The sequence below is a fragment of the Varanus komodoensis genome, unplaced genomic scaffold (assembly GCF_004798865.1).
Source record: "Varanus komodoensis strain SLA01 unplaced genomic scaffold, ASM479886v1 scaffold9, whole genome shotgun sequence".
Lineage (NCBI taxonomy): Eukaryota > Metazoa > Chordata > Lepidosauria > Squamata > Varanidae > Varanus > Varanus komodoensis.
The window spans coordinates 33,872,236-33,888,936 of NW_025336598.1; the positions used below are offsets into that span (position 1 = coordinate 33,872,236).

General features: G+C 40.6%; 1 protein-coding gene across 1 annotated transcript in view; it reads left to right on the forward strand.

Annotated features, from left to right (window-relative positions):
- The window catches only part of LOC123016909 (lymphocyte antigen 75-like), a 61,128-nt gene extending 51,104 nt beyond the window's left edge, over window positions 1–10,024 (forward strand). Inside the window, exons 31-35 of the mRNA XM_044417651.1 lie at window positions 1,395–1,569; window positions 3,180–3,344; window positions 3,611–3,727; window positions 5,481–5,648; window positions 6,303–10,024. Of these exons, the coding sequence (XP_044273586.1) occupies window positions 1,395–1,569; window positions 3,180–3,344; window positions 3,611–3,727; window positions 5,481–5,648; window positions 6,303–6,487 (810 nt within the window). The 3' untranslated portion in view covers window positions 6,488–10,024. The remainder of the gene's footprint in view (window positions 1–1,394; window positions 1,570–3,179; window positions 3,345–3,610; window positions 3,728–5,480; window positions 5,649–6,302) is intronic.
- The last annotated feature ends 6,677 nt before the right edge of the window (window positions 10,025–16,701 follow it).

Consider the following 16,701-nt stretch of genomic DNA (forward strand, 5'->3'; position numbering starts at 1 on the left):
TTCCCGTAGAAGATTGTTTCATTTAATTCCTCTATCACACAGAATAGTGTTACAATGACTGGCAGACAGCTCTATTCATATTTACTCAGGAGTAAATCTCATTGAATGGTGAGGGGTGGAGTGGGCTTAGCACATGGTAAGCAGCCACAGGATTGCAGGCCGAGTCTCCCTTCCTCCTCTGTATGCAAAAGGTCTGGGAGAGCACCAGAGTAACCCATACAGTGTGAGACTCCAAGACAGAGGACAGTTGGCAAATCAGGCACATTGGAGGGTGGGGTAGACTGTGTATGTGAATAAAAATAATTGCCTGAAGCTTCTTGCAGAGCTACCTGCCTGTGAAAACAGAAGCTGCCAATCCATTGACAGAATTCCCCCCACAATTACAAGTGCTGTAAGCTACACGCAGCTTCATGCTGCTTTTGTTCCTCAGAAATCAAAACATTTCTTAATATCCCAAATCATTGTCTAAATCCAATGCATGTTCAGTCAGAGAAAAGTCATACAACTTGCAGCGTGCCCCAGCCAGTAATGCAGGACCCTGGCAGTGAGGAGGAAGGGTTTAACTCTTCGCCTCCTCCCCTCCCCGCCATCTCTCCCAGTCTGCAGAGTCTGCTGAGAGAGCCCCACCTGCTATTGTTTTCAGAGAAAAGCTGTGAGAGTTTTCTCCTGGTGCTGCTGGCAGGTGTGTGGGACCTGCTCTGAACCACAGGGAGGTAGAAGCATTGAGTTAAAGTCTTCCCTTCCTGAACCCCCCGTTATTTGCAAAATTCAAATTGATTTATTTACCCATCTAGTTATTTTCTTTTATTTACAACATGCCTACACTATACCTAAACAGATTCCATAGCAATGAATAATAACAATTAAAAAGAATAAAGCACGGTGTTAAATGTTTTTAAAAACAGTAACAATAAAAACCATGGTTGGTCAAGGGTTTCTTGAAATTAAGCTGTTTTCAGGGGGTGCTGAAAGCAATGCAGTGTTGGTGCCTTCCTGATTTTCAGAAGCAGGGACCTCCACAATGATGGCTTTACTGCAGGTGGATCCCAGTTGGTGCACATGTCCATGGGGAGAACCACCAAGAGCATCCTGTCTCAGTGGACAGCTTAATAATGGGGTCTTGCCATATCTAATTTGTCCCTGTGGGCTTTGCTCTCAAAGCATATCACCTGTTCTGGCACCAGCTTAGTTCAGTGCACTCTGCCTCGGATAATTTCTCTGAGAACAAATCTGGATATTGAAGTGTAATAAAATTCAAAGCCCCTACATGAAAATAAGGAAGTCTTGAGCCTCTGCAGTTCCCTTTTTAGCCATGATGCTCATTTAGCCAAGTGCTTGATAAGAAAGAATAGCATTAACCTTTGTGCAGCCTGAATTGTATTGTTCATTTCCAGGAAAATGATTCCGATTTTGAATGGTCTGATGGGAGCACATTTGACTACCACCCCAGGGAATTTGAACATTCACCTCCTCCTGGAAAATGTGTTGTCTTGGACACAAAAGGACTTTGGAATCGCGTGGAATGTACAAAGCCCGCTGATGGTGCTGTTTGCTACTCCCCTTCAAACAGTAAGCCTGCATTCATGCACCTTGATGTTTCCATGCACCGCATACTCTGAGGACTCTAAATCAAAACAACAACAAAATTGGAGGAGTGATGTCCTTAGCTGCTGCTAAATAAATGTCCCTAGAATGAGATCCCACTGTTTTCAAGGTTTCAGGTCATGTGCTAAGGACTGCAATGAGTTATATATCCATCAAAATCAGTGTGACTTAGTTTATTGTAAGTGTCCCAAAGTAACATAGGAGATGTTCTTGTTTTGGTTGTTGCTTTGCTGTTGAGAGTGCGTACGGATGTGATTATCATTTCACAGTTGTTATGCTGGCCTAACGGCAGGCGAGTGGCCCTGACATATCAGGACCATCAGATTAATCTCCTTGGCTGCAAAACTGCCTAATTGCTAAACGGTGTGTAATTTTCCTTCCAAATCAATGTGACTCGAAGTACTGAGTTTACAAGAAAATGCCCACCATCTGGAGAGATCAGAAAACAGCAGAAGACTGGAGAGACACTGTGACATTTGAACAGCCCCAACACTGTCTCTGCTCACCAGACGAATGCTCCGTGTGGCCAGCTCTGACAGAGCTCCCTCGGAGAAGGGAAGCGAGCCTCAGAGCACAGCCTGGCATCTGCCTCCTCCCCACTTACTCCTCAGAATCAGCGTGGGAGCAGCTGATCTGTTCACTGTTGTCCTCACAACTGCAGCAACAGATATGCACATAGGTCTGCAAGGGGGAAATGCATTTGTGTGGGGACACACTTTTCTGAGAGTGCTTTTGCACACATCCATTTCACAGGATTAGGTTCGGGTTTATGTTTCAGACAAAAGGACACGACTCTGCACAGCTGCTTATCAAATCAACAGCCTTGTACACTCATCACTGCAGGTCGAACTGTTTCCGAAATTGTTGTCTTCATGCCTTTTAAAAAACACAGAGAAGCCTTGTTAGTTCTTGAGAAGGCTCCTTTCATGTAATCCTATTGACCTGGATGCAAAAGACAAGGAACCGCAAGGAGTTCTGGGCCATACAGTCTGCAGACTATACCACACTGTACAGTTTGCAGCATGGAAAGAGGAGCAGGAAATCCATTGACCAAATCCATATGAACCATGGTTGTTTCTTTTCCCCATGCTGCATGTGCCTCGTTTCCATAATTATCTTCACAGGGCCCAGGTTGCCATGTGGTCCAAACCAGCCAAGTAGGCAGTCAGGATAACTTCCAAACCACCCTGCAAAGCACCCATGCCAGGTTTGGATGGCATGGCACCCTGTGCCCACAAGGTAAATTATGGAAACGAGGTGTACTGTGACTGGCATGTGGGAGATGGAGAAAAGAAGCCACAGTGGCTTCTCTTTCTTCCCTGATCGTATCAATCCCATCAACACAGAAATCTCCAAGCAACACCTTGTATGCTTGCAAATAATTCATGAAAGATTTTTTTAAATTTTCTCATGAAGGTGTATAGTGCTGCATCAGAGAAGATAACTAGGTCTGCGAATCAAATGTCATAGCTGTACTTTATTTTAAACTTTGAATTACAACATGAAACTGCCTGTTAAATGAAGAGCCTCATTCTGTCTGACCTGTGATAATGACAGTAGTTTCATTTTCACAGAAATGCAGTCCAAGCAAACTGAAATTGCAGCCAAGTGTCCACAACCAGCTGCTGGATCACCACAGTGGATACAATATAAAGACAATTGCTATGCATTTGCTATGGAATTATACAATTATTCAATATATACTGCGGGTGATGCTAAAGAAGTCTGCAAGAAGCTTGGTATGCTCAAATAATGCATTGTCTCATAGTTAAAAAGGAGATCATAAAACCCCATGTAATATTTTGGATGAGGAGTTAATTTTTCATCATTATTATATTTTAAATATATTAAATTTTGTTCAAGAAGTGAATAATATATAAGTAACAGTAAAACCTATTTTCCAGTATAATTTTAGGCGCTGTCTTTCCATCAATATTATTAGGAAGTTTAAATGAATATCTCAAAAAGTTTTTATCTCTTTTGACTGCTAACATTCTCTCACTAGACCCGTCCGCAACACTTTTGACTGTCAAGGATGCTGAGGAAAACCAGTTTGTGAGTATGCACTTGAAAGAATACCACTACATCACTGGAAGAGCATGGCTTGGAATACAGTCTAATGGTAAGGAGTCTCTCAGAAACACAGAACTACAAAAACTACGTGTGATAAGCAGAGAGATAAATTTTGAGGTGAACTTAGATACATTTGCGTTGCATCCTTTAGTTTCATGATTTTAATGAGACAGCATTTGTATTTGGATTGTGTTCATGGAAATCACTGCAGAAATCACATTAATACAGAAATTAATGTGATTGTTAATTCTCAATGTGTTATTGAGAACAAGTGCTCAATAACATTGTAATTAATAGAATTTAAAATAGATAATGTGTCTTACACATTTGGTGGTTTAAATTTAAGCACAGTGAATTTGAGTCAAACTAGAGGCCAGTAGCCAATATTTCAACTCAGTATTTTAAATTCATCATATCACCTCTGCCCTTTCTCACTATGTGCCGGTTTAGAGAGAGACTTGGTTCTCGCACTGTTTCGCTTCATCTTTCCTATTTCTGCTGCTTCCATACCTCTACCCCAAGTTTAGGCCTTTCTCCTGGGATCTCCCTATTCCCTAAGCCAGCTGCTTTCTCTGCATTCACAGCATCCTTTTGCTAGCACTGCTGCTTTTTAGAAGTGGACCTGTCCAGTCAGTTGCAGCCAGAACAGTGTAGGATCAAAGCAAAGCAGCGAGCAGCATTCAGAAGAGCCTCTTGCCTACCCTCCCTCCCTATGATCCTAGAGCAGCTCAGGCAACATCCATTACAAGAGTTTTCCACACCACAAAATCTTTCTGTGTGGTACCATACAGATAGCAAATGTTATGAAGTTCTATACAGAGTAAACAGCTGGAATGCCAAGTAGCAGTTAGAACAGGCAAGTGGGCTAGTTTTGTGTAGCTGCACAGCTTCATAGCTGGCTGTTGCAGAGACATAAATGGTAGTTTTCTTTGGTATACCTTCATGTGCTGGCTAGCTACGTGGCCAGCCATGCCCTGGTTTTGTAAAGTTTTGTATAGTCAGCTCTGTCCTGCCACTCAGTTATGCTTGCATTGCCCATCTGTGAATCAAGACCTGTGCCAGCATCAGAGTCCTTGGCTGGATGTGGCAAGTCTCCAGGAGAGGTTTCTTGCTGGTCCCTTCCTTTTCAACATTATTAGTCATGCACCTTCTTCTCCTAAGGTTCAGCACCAGTGGGAACACAGAAAATCATGATTTCCTCTCTGTAAATGTACTGTTAGCTCAGGCATAAGCTGATCCTTGGATAATTTCTGAAATATTCTGAATATCTGTGAGTGTCTTTGGATTCTACAAGTTTGCTGTAGCTTCTTTCTGTTTGCCTGACCTTATGTTGACATGTGTTTTTCTGCTCCGTGGGGCTGTTTGAGACTGTGCTCCCCACTGCTTGACCTCTCAACCTAAGGACACCCTGTGTTTTCATGGGCCACTTTGTTTTGCCCTCAACAGGCCAGACTTCCAGGTTCACACATCACAGGGAACAACTCGGACATCCCTGGGTTGTTCACCACAGCAGAAGCAGATGAGCAACCAGGAATCAGGGTGTTGACTTGCCTCCAGAGCCATGATTAGTTAACTGTAGGTTGCTCGCTGCATGCAAACCAGTGTCAGTTAAAATTCTGTAGTATAAGGTAGTCATTTTTACTTGTTCTTGGCTTGCACACTGATACCAGACTTAGGGAGCTATATTTAGACAACCTGCAAAATAGCAGAATGGACCCTCCCAATATTAGGCAGACACCTGACCCTGAATTGACTTTGCGGGATCTGAATAAATAATAAATTCTTGTGGCTTTTATTTACAGCTCAATCCTTGAAGTGGCTTGATGGATCAGAGGTTAAGTATACAAACTGGGCAAAGGGAAATGAAAATGTTCGTGGTGAATGTAGTGTTATCCTTACAACAAATGGAACCTGGTCCAAGACAGACTGCAAAACTGGCAAAACCAGAGTGGTGTGCAAAGCTCCTCAAGGTGGGTAGGGTATTGTCTGAATAAGCTGTATATTTTTAAAGAAACTACTGGCACACAGTTGTGTTAGCAGCATCTTACATCTCTCTCTAGCTGAACACAGGAAAATTATCTCCACAGAACTTACTAGCAACTTCTTTCCTGTCATTTTTCCTCCTTGGCCTCTGGCTATGCATGACTACCTGTGCATCTCCATCTGTTACATCAGCTATTACAGGTGCTTCCAGACGAGTCTCTGTCATACAATTTCCCCTGCCTCGTTCATGGAATTTTACAGGAATCCGGTTTGAGGGTGGGAATCGGTCAGCTCCCCAGACTCCAGCCCCCTTTCTCTGTTCCTGGCAAGGAGCTGGTCTCTTGCATTTTGTTATACTCATGGAACATGGATGGTACCATTTTAATAATAGCAGCAGCTATTATTAGGGAGTTTGGGTCAAAAAAAGGAGCCCACTTACCCACATAATTTCCCCCAAAATGGGTAGGTGCTCACTATTCACAAAAGGCTTTCCCCACTGAAACTGTGGGGTAGCAAGCATGGACCTGATGCTTCACGTGGCAGTTGGGATACAGTGTGCTTGTGTAACCATTCTGCATATAGAACATGATTTGCAATGGAGCTGCTCTGGAGTAATTGTTCTTGGTGTTTGCTCTTTGCAGTTGCAAATCGAATGGGAGGGGCAATAGCAGTCGCCGTTTTATTCATTGTGGTCCTGCTGGCTGGACTGATATGCTTCCTGTATAAGAAGAAACGACTGCACTGGAGTGGATTCTCTTCAGTACGCTACGAACGGGGGATGTACGAAGATGAAACTGACAGCATGTTCACCAGAGATGGTGACTGAGGAATAATTCTTGCAGGTTTTATTTAAACTTTTTCTGGAATGGGCTGTTTTGGCATCTTTTTAAAGGTTTCCTTTGGGAAACCTATGCCAGGTGTCTTAAGTAGCAGAGAAACTCTGACTTCTGGATACTGTTTTTGTTTACTGTTCAGGGTCCCTCAACAGCAACTCTTTCTCCAACTTTAAGAGACAAAGTGTACCTACCCTGTCTGATTAACCATTTAAACTGCAGCCTTTTTCTTCATTTTTAATATTTGCACATACAGGAGAAAAGGTACATGATATTATCTTGATGTTAAGATCAGGACATGCTCCATCTACTGATACAAAGTTCAGCGGCAGACATCCAGGGAATTGTTTGAAATGTAACTTACTTTGTATAAAACATGGAATGTGTCAGCTTGTAATATCGATCATGCTCTGTTTTACTTAAGTTCTCTTGGTACAGAGTGTTGCTGTTTTTAAAGCCCTCTTTTGAAATTGTGTCCCTTTTCCATTGTAAGCACCAAAGATTGCATCTTGGTCAAAGAATTTTAAGCTGAATAAGCCATACACAATAGCTGAAAAAATTAAAGCAAGAGCTAAACGAAAAATTCAGACTCCTATATAAATTATCATATTCACTAGGTCCAGCTTAGTGAATGGAAGCTAGAGAAGCAGACATTGTGCAGCATCTTGCATTCATTTGATATTTGTACTTATTCTGATTACTTATTTCATTGTCAGATACTCCAATGAAGGTACTAGCCTGTTTTCCTTTATTTACAAGTTAAATGCATTGCCTGAAATGTAAATAGGTACTTGATAAAACATTTCCATTACTAGGGCTTTCCAAAAAAATATTCTGATCATAGTTCTTTATGCTGCACTGGATTGATTCCCTTCCCCGCTTCTGTGCCACCACCGATCCCTTGTACTGATTCTTTATTTGGTGGTAACATGGAACAATTCAACCATATTGTGGCACTGTTTCATAAGTCAACAAAGGAGAGCCATTATATGTATTGTCATCCCATTAACCTAAGAAAAATGCACCAGGGAAATGCTTAACCAATTGTTCTGATAATACTACTGATTTTTTAAAGGAATGCTATCAAAATTGATGGCAAAAATAAAAAGAATTGGTTTACTGCTATTAGCTCTTTTAAAAGGTGATAGAGATGCATATTTTGAACAGTCTTGATAAACAGAATGTTAAATTATGTATTTAAATGCTGTGCCCCTGATCCAGAGTCCCACATGGGCAGGAGCTCCCCATGTCATATATGAGGAGAAACAGAATTAGCAAGCATTAGAAAAGCTATGCCCTCCATGGGCGTATCAGATTGCTTCTCCTACATAAAAATGGGAAAACCTTGTATGCATGGGGTTCTGCATTACAGATTGTGGTCTAGTGTTCTGTATATTATGCACAGACATAAGACCATGTGATTACTGAAACGTGCCCTAAGTAGTGGGGGGAAATCTGTTAGTTTAGTAATGCAGCCTTCTCTGTAGAAGAGTGTTTGGAAATCCCTTTTATAAGACTAGAACATCTTACGTGTTAATGTATACATGAGTAGGCCTTTGTGTGTACGCAAGTAGTTTTCCTGGACAGACAACAATCTCTCTTCCTGCTTTCAATCTCTTCTCTCAGGGTCTTTCTGCATGATCATTTGAAAGATGTCATATTTGCATTTTAGCCATTGAAGGATATTCCATATTTGCAGTGACCATAGCAAAGTATTCAATAAAGGAAGGGGAGAGCTTGCTGTGTGAGGAGCAGTAACATAGAAACAGAGCGAAGCAGAAGGGGTCTCCTGGGCCATCTAGTCTGACCCATGGCGCCAGCTCACGACATGCCACCATAGCTGCATCTCTTTGTAAAAGAACTTTAAAAAAAAGAACTATCGAGATAGATGCGTGCTTGGATCAGAAGTCATAACTAAAAACCCCAGACTACAACAAAAGCCTCATAGAGACAGGAGTGCTCTATCTGCATACCATCTGAGTCACAAAATCCAGCAAGTGTCCGTGATGCTTACACAATAGCATTCCACAGAGGAGTTGCAATGGGTTGAATCCAACTTTAGTCTAAGTTAAGCCTCATTAATTTGGATGGATGTACACTAAATAGGACAAGCATTAGACACAACTCAGTGACTACATGCTAACATTTAACATAAATAAATACATATTTATGTGAGCCGTCCCGAGGCTATAAGCGATGGGACGGCTTACAAAAACTCTAAATAAATAAATGAATAATAAATAAATAGCTGGAGAATGTATTGTAGTTTCCATGATAATCAAGTACTGGTCTTTGAGTACTTGGAAACCATGGCAGCCTTGCAATGAAAATAGCAAGGGCCTATGGGGGTGGCAGCTTCTTAGGGCACAACCTTGTGGCTTCCGGATGTTGTCTGGAGTGCCCTAGGAGTTCCACATATTCTCAGTCCAAGCTCCTGCAGTCTTGGGCCATGATGGCCAAGCCCATGCCCCACCCCCTCACAGCCAGCATAGGAAGAACTGCAGCAGATGGCCGTCGGAGAGCTGAAGTGAACCTTGGAGAGGGAGAAATGGAGCTTGCGGTGGGGAGGGGGCTGGTGCCATCTGCCTACATCAGCTCCCAAAGCCACTTCAGGCTCCTTCCTTCCCCTTCCTTGTTTTATCTAGAGTGCTGGAAGGGCCATTCCAATGAAATGAAATGCACAGGGCAAGCCATGGCGGCACAGTGCTTCCAGCACTCTTGAGTTCAGAGAGTTACACACACTAAGGGCAGAGACAATTGGATTGTGTCCATGCTGTATCAAATCTGATTGTGCAGAAAGACCTATAATATAGTGCCTATATTAATAGCCCATGTGAGACTGCTGAATAATACTGATGCACATGTATATCCACAGTTAGAAGACATATGCACTTTGCCTTCACTGAAAGCATGATTTAGATAATTGAAATGTCCTTAACCTGCAGGTAGATGTGGGTGTATACTCCATGCACTACTCCTTTGTGGACTGAGTAGTGACCAGGGTTTGGGATAATTTTCAGTTCTCTAAGTCTGCTTAGTTACTGAATTCATGACTATTTGCACTCCTGGGTTTCTTTTGATGTGAATCTATAAAGAAAGTTTATTTTAAATATGAGCGTTGTTCAATTATGCAAGATAGGATAAATATGAACAAAACTTTCAAGTGTTTCTATAAAATGTTTATTTGTATAATATTCGAAAAGATATACATTTTGTAAGTTATGTTTTTAATTGTGTGAGCTTTGTGTGGGTCCCTCCACCCGAAAAAACCCTATTCCTAGTCATGTTGTGAAATGTTGTGTGAATTAAGACAAATGCCTTACTATATCTAATTAGACCAGTTGTTGAAACCTACCTATGGTCTGAGTAATAGCAGTAGATTTAAAGATGGCTTCATGGGTTGCTAACTTAGACTTGTGCTAGAGAGAAAATTAAGCTGACTTGATTCTTCTCACCTTATTAAAATCTTTTTGTACCCTTCAGTATTTAAAGAAATCAAAAATTAATGTTAATAAAACTTTTAAAAAGAATCCTATATTATTCTGATGAGTTTCTTTTAGAGGGGAAGAAGACCATAGGCAAGTTGTAAACAGAGATTGAATTCAGAACAGATACTTGAGTAGCAAGGCAGAAGAATTTCTGTGCCTGCACAGAGTGCCGTACTGTTCTCTATGATGAGCTGCACTATCGGCCCTGGAATCACTGAACATCTGTCAGATGGGAAGGGGCCTGGCACATGCTCTGCTTCTCCTCTTTGTGAAATAACTGACAGTGCAAGAGGAAGCGTCACAGCTCAGTGGGAAAACACCTGCCTGGTATGTTGAAAGCCCCCGTTTCTATGCCTGTTATTTCCTGAAAAGGCTGAGAAAGACTTGTCTGAAAATCTGAACAGTTACTAACCGTCATCGTAAAGAATACCACGGTAGTTGCACCAAGAGTTTCACTCACTCTAAGGTAGCTCTTTGTGTTCCCATAGAACTTCAGAGAAGCTCACCCACCATTCAGAGAAGGCTCTTTCCTTCAGCAGAGCTTCTTGTGGATTAAAGAGCAAGGTGGAAAGCAGAAAGCCCCCCCCCCCTTTCACTTGCAGTACACTCATGTCACATCCCGTGCTTGTTCCAACGGGTCTCCAACTCTTTGGAGCAGATTTGGGGTGGGGGAAATGTAGAGTTTGCAGAAGAAAGGGGGAATCAGCAAAAAATCACCTACACTGAAGAGCATTTTGTGATTAAGTTTAGCGCCAGCCACCACATTTTGGAACAGGAGCTGTTCAAGGGCAATCTTATGAATCCAAATTCTAAACACAGGCTACAACAGCTTAAATGGTGAGTGCCTTTCTTTCAGCATACAGATGTTCTGAAAACAGCAAAATCCATAAAAATGGTTTATAATTAGGAAAGGAACTGAAAATAAAGCTGCCAAACATAAATTAAGGTGCACTTAGAATACTGTGTACAGTTCCGGTCACTGCATCTAAAACTGGATTATGGTGAGGAAAAAAGTGGATGGGAAAACATTTTTCTCCCTCTGCCATAATACTAAAACCCGGGGCCTCCCATTTGTGGTTGTGGGAGTTCAAGACAGATCAACATGAAGTACAGATTGTATCGTAATAAGTACTCCCCACAGCACATTACCTGTGGAATTCATTTCCACAAGATGTGGTGAGGGCACCAATAAGGGCAGCTTTAAAGGAGATCAGACAAATTCATGGAAAATAAACAGCTACTACTCCTTTTGATACCCCCAGTATCAAGCCCAGTATGTCTGTGTACATCATTTGGTAGGACAAATGGGTAGGGGAGCGCTTTTGCACACATGTCCTGCTTGTGGGTTTCCTATGGGCAGTTGGTTGGGCACTGTAAACAGAATGCTGGACTAGATGGCTGGTTGGCATGACCCAGCATAGATTGTTTTACATGTGTATGTTGCACCACTGGGGAATTTTTAACAGGATTTAGATGAATACGCTTGCCCCTGAAGAACTCTACTATTCCAAATAAATTTTCATTGCTGGGCTTTCTGAGAACGATTTTCTCTTTTTGCATTCTTTTTCAATTACTCCTTTTGGTTTTCCAAAGGAGCAAGAGTGATGGAATGCTGTTGATGACAGAGTGCTTTCAGAAAGTCAGTTCTTTTCCCTACCTATCAAAACTTGTACAATTATTCTAGTCTTATCCAGCTTGGGTTAAGCTAAGAGATTTTCCATCTGCTGCAGCCTGCAGAGGCAATGGCTGCCTTTATTGGGAGCTGTAGTCCAAAACAACTAGAAGGCACCAGCTTGGGGAAGTCTGAGCTGTTCCATCTTTCCAACCAGATATTTTTTGGTAAGAAAAAAGATAGGAGACCTGATAGGATAAAACAGGTTGCAGATAGAAGAGTAGGTTTCTGGTGGCTGGACTTCCATGTTTGAGGAAGGGATAAAAGCCCCATTTGAAGCACCCATGGAATACAGTAGCCAGAAAATGCCTGTCTGTGAATGGATGTAAATCAGAGGTGTAGCTGTTGTTTTTTAACACAAATATGAGTTATTTATTTTGACATAAATAAAGCTTTGCAAATGTTTTAACTAAAACCTTGTTGAGCTGTTTTGTATTTTAAGGATGGTTTCTGTGATTAAAACTCCCCATTATTCTAATGAGCATATATTTTCTTCAGGGCCCAGACTAGTCCCAATTGCCCTCCGTTCCTGGGAGAATCAACAGACCTGCTCTGTAAATGGAAGGACTTAAAAACCTTAGAAAAATAGTTTGTGTTTCCTGTTCATTGGATTAATAAAAGGGAGTATAATTTTAAATAATGGTTCAGACCTTGACTACCTCATTTCCAGATAAAAATACAGAACCTCCATTTTGGGTACGTTTACCAGGCAAGAGTTGCCTCATACTTAAAATGAAGAAGTTAAATGGAAAACTCACTTTAGCATCAGATGGAACTCAGAATATGATCGTGAAAATAAAGGGGTGAGGCTGCAGTTAATGGTCCCAGTCCCTCTCTCACAGAGGGAGGGAGGGAGTTTAATAGCGTTCTACAGGATAAAATAAATTGGCTCCAATCTAACTGAACACAGCAAATGGTAATTCATATCGGGATCATTTTATTCTCATTGTTATCACTCAGTACAGCCCATGATTTTCTCCCATGCTTACACAGGTGTGATTCCAAAACAAACAAGCCCACTGGTTCGGGAGACATTGTCCCTAGTTTACACAACACAGCTGGGCTCATTGGGCCTTTTACTCACAGTGGGTCAAGGTGTGTGACAGGTGACATTTCGAATATGCAACACCTGACTGGGGTTTGCTATGTCACAAACACTCAACCAGTATGGATTACTTCAGATTGTCACCCCAACACACAGAGACATGTCCCATGTCTGTAGGTTGCAATTCACTTTGCCTTGGTTACAATTAAAGTATGTAATTCTGTATTACTATTGTCTGAGTTTTTCTACAAACCCTCACCACTGGACATCCTTGGAATTACAGGAGTAAACGCAACTTTCTCTGAGTATGTTCAAACTTGAAACAAATACTATAAACATAATTGTAAGTATTTTAAATATTCTAGGCATGGGTAATGTGCTACACCACACAATCTAATGTAATGCAAAGTCTAGTGCACTTGTTAACCCCATTGGGTTGCATCCAGATATATCTGCATGCAGTTAGACTGCAAGAATCAAACCTTCCTGCTGCCTTCTCCCCACAGTATTAAAGTATTATGTTTTAAAGAGCCTATCATACCTCTTTAAAACATAATACTGGAATATGGGGCCTTACTGAGGGGGATCTCCTAAATCGGATATGAAAACGTCCTAAACACTCCACCATTTAACTTTTTGGGGTGACCCCATCTGAAAAAGAGAAAAAAAAACTCTCTACACAATCCTATTGGATCATAGCTTTCTTAATTTATAAGTTATCTACACATTAGTACAGAGGAAGTAAGCACAACTGGATTTCCTCCCATATAAGCAGGCATAGGGCTACAGTGTAAATCCTCCCCAATTTAAAATCAGTTAATGGCGGCAGATGCTGAGAAGATGGTTAATACTTGATTGCTTTTGAACTGAACCATAACAGTAGCATCAGATCATGAAACATCCAGCCATTTCAGGAATTAAACCCATTTCTTTTATAACAGGATGCTTTATTTAACTAGAAATGAAAGCTTCTAAAATTTGATTCATTATGAGCAAATTTTATATTTATTCCTTATGCTTCCGAGAATGGACAGTGCAAGCCATCTCTTTGAATGCAATTGTATCTCCATGACAGCAACTGGAGGAAAAGCTTTATACTTTTTGCCTAAAACAAAAGGCTCTCCATTTAATACACATTAAGAATACATTAGCAGAGCCATTAAATTCTTTTAAAAACAGGCAGATAACAAGGATGGAATTTCTAAGGCTGAAGGGGCAACATGACAATGCAGAGTTGTAACTGATTAAATTGTTAACTTCTGTAAATAAAATACATCTATAACCTCTTCATTTTCCTTTCTTCCTACACAGAAGATTTGGGGTTAATTCCTATAACCAGTAGGCATTTAGTGAACACTGGAACACAGATTGAAAATCACTGAGCTATTTGGCAGTGATAAGCTTGTGTTATATAAGTATACCACACATGGGTCTGAGGGTTCAAATTAAGATGGGAATTGGGTGAATATCTATCAAACATAAATCCAGATAAAGATACACAGCAAGGCTTCCAAGCAATCACATACAGGCTCTGGCTGCATCAATGGTCAAGTGAAGGCATTTAAAACACCTGCTCTTGTACACAGTGGGAACTTGGAATCGGCTCTTGAAAAGCAGGCTATTTTTTTACTATCTCAGGAAAAATGGCATTGACGCTATTTAAGACATTAAGATTTCCACCACTCATTCAATGAATTGTGGTGGTGATGTTAATTTATATCCTGCTATGTTGACACCAGGCACTGACCAAATCCAGACCTGCAAGTCTGCTGCGTCATGTAATAACCTAATAACCTCCAGATGTTTTTGACCACAACTCCCATAAGGCCCAACTAGAAGAGTGAATGGACTCTCATTTTAGGTAATAGCCAAACCTTTTCTCTCCAGCTGCATGGAAATATTGCTTGTACAGTTGTAGTCCTAAACATCTGGATGGAGCCAGATTGTCTACCAATGCACAGAGTATTATTATAGTTAGTTCCTTTTATTTAATTTCTATACCACTCCAATAGTCCTACAAGACTCTGAGTGGTTCACAGTCACAACAATATAAAAACAGATAATAAAACAGTTAAAACAGTATAATATAGCAATAATAGAAACACAACAAATGTAACAGCTGAGAGTATTAATCAAAGCATGGTGAATTTAAATCATTTTAAAAATTTGTTTTTTCTTTTAAAATAATTGCAATAAAAGTCAATTATTGAAATGTCTGGATAATAAAACCGTTTTTGCCTGGTGCCAGAAAGACTGTAATGAAGGTGCTAGGCAACCTGCTCCTGGGGGCTATTTCAACAGGGGGGTGCAATCACCAAAAAGGCCCCTCTTCTCATCTCCTTAGAGGATGGCTCTTTCAAAAGGGCCTCTGAAACCAATATAAGGGGTTGCATAGCTCTAACCCCTAAGTAAGGGATTGTCTATGTTAAGTTGCATATTCAAGATGAGCTTGAGTAGCACAGTAGATCAGAGACAAGTATCTGTTATGAAAGATTATACAGAAAAGTAAGTGCCAGTGAAAACAGCAAGGCTTCTGAGGAAACATGGTTTGAAGCAGGCCGTATTATGTGTTTGCCTGAAAGAAATACAGTCCAGCCAGTATGAGGCATTGTGCAACCTAATATTCCTACTTACATGTGCTTGTAAATATAATTAGCTGTCTGCTGGTAACTACTCAAAGGGTAGACAAAAACAACATTGGCAAAGCACATGTCTTCACACAAAGCTTGAGGCAAAACATCTGGAACTATCTGGGAATGACTTGGTGATTTCATGTGGGAAAACAGTGGTCAAGTGGGAGGAATGCTGCTTTCTCTGACCACTTTGTCTTGCACTCTGCCTCTGGATTTTTCACCCAGCTGAACTTATTTTTTATCAAACATCAGCTGGATTTAATAACTGGAAAAGAGAAAAGTTGAGTAGATGAAGGGTTCAGTACCTCCTATGTACCAATTTTCCCACCTAAAATCACTCTAGTTTCTTACTTTCTAGGTGTTTGGCAGGAATCCACGTTTAATGACAAGACTTCTGCCATCATGTGCAGTTCTGTTCTATGATGCATAGGGTTACAGCTTTTAAATTGCCATCACACTAACAGGTAAGGTCTTGGAAGTATCATAAACCCTCCTTAATACTTCTACTGGATTATTTCAAAGTATGGGTTAGATGTAAAACTGGTTTAGAAAAATAGTTCGTTATATGATCAGAACTGAATCAATGCCAATCGGAAGTAATCTTTCAAAAATCAAGTACTTTCAAGTCATATTGTTTTCAGTGGGTTAGTTCTTACTACAGGAAAATAATAGTAACTTTGGTTGGATTGTATACACTGTTATAGTAAATAGGTCCTGCCCATATACTGCTGGTGCATTAGTGAAAAACACTGATACCCTCTACTGGCCTACATGCATATAACGCTTAACGAAAGGAGCAGCCCTGTTCTGTGAGCTTGTATCAATGTACTGGATTCATTCGACCACTGGCCAATTTTTAATGAACTACCATGATACCAGCTTTTTACTGATATTCTTTGCAAAGCATCTTCCTCTGATCCAGCACAATCTTCTGATGTTTTACATTCATTTTTGAGCAGGAATATGGATTCGGGATCACTTCACACAATTTATGTTTTAATTGCTAAGCAATTCTCAGTACGCACTCTGTCTTTGTACATTTAAGAATGTAAAAGATAACAGATGAGAAATATTAATGCAGATAATATCAGCTCCAGGGATGAGAAGTATTAATTGTTGGACTGCAGTTCCCATCAACCCTCACCAATGTTTACATTAACTATGGTTGATGGGAGGTGCAGTCCAAGAACAGAAGAAAGAGCTCTGGAGGACCACACATTTCCCAACCTTTAGTTCAATGCGTGACTTGAAATGTAATTACTATACTGAAAATTGAATGTAAATAGACATGTTAAGACAAGGCTCAACTTTGCAATAATGAAAATATATTTCATTTTTTAAAACTTAAAGGCTTACATGAGAGTTAAAT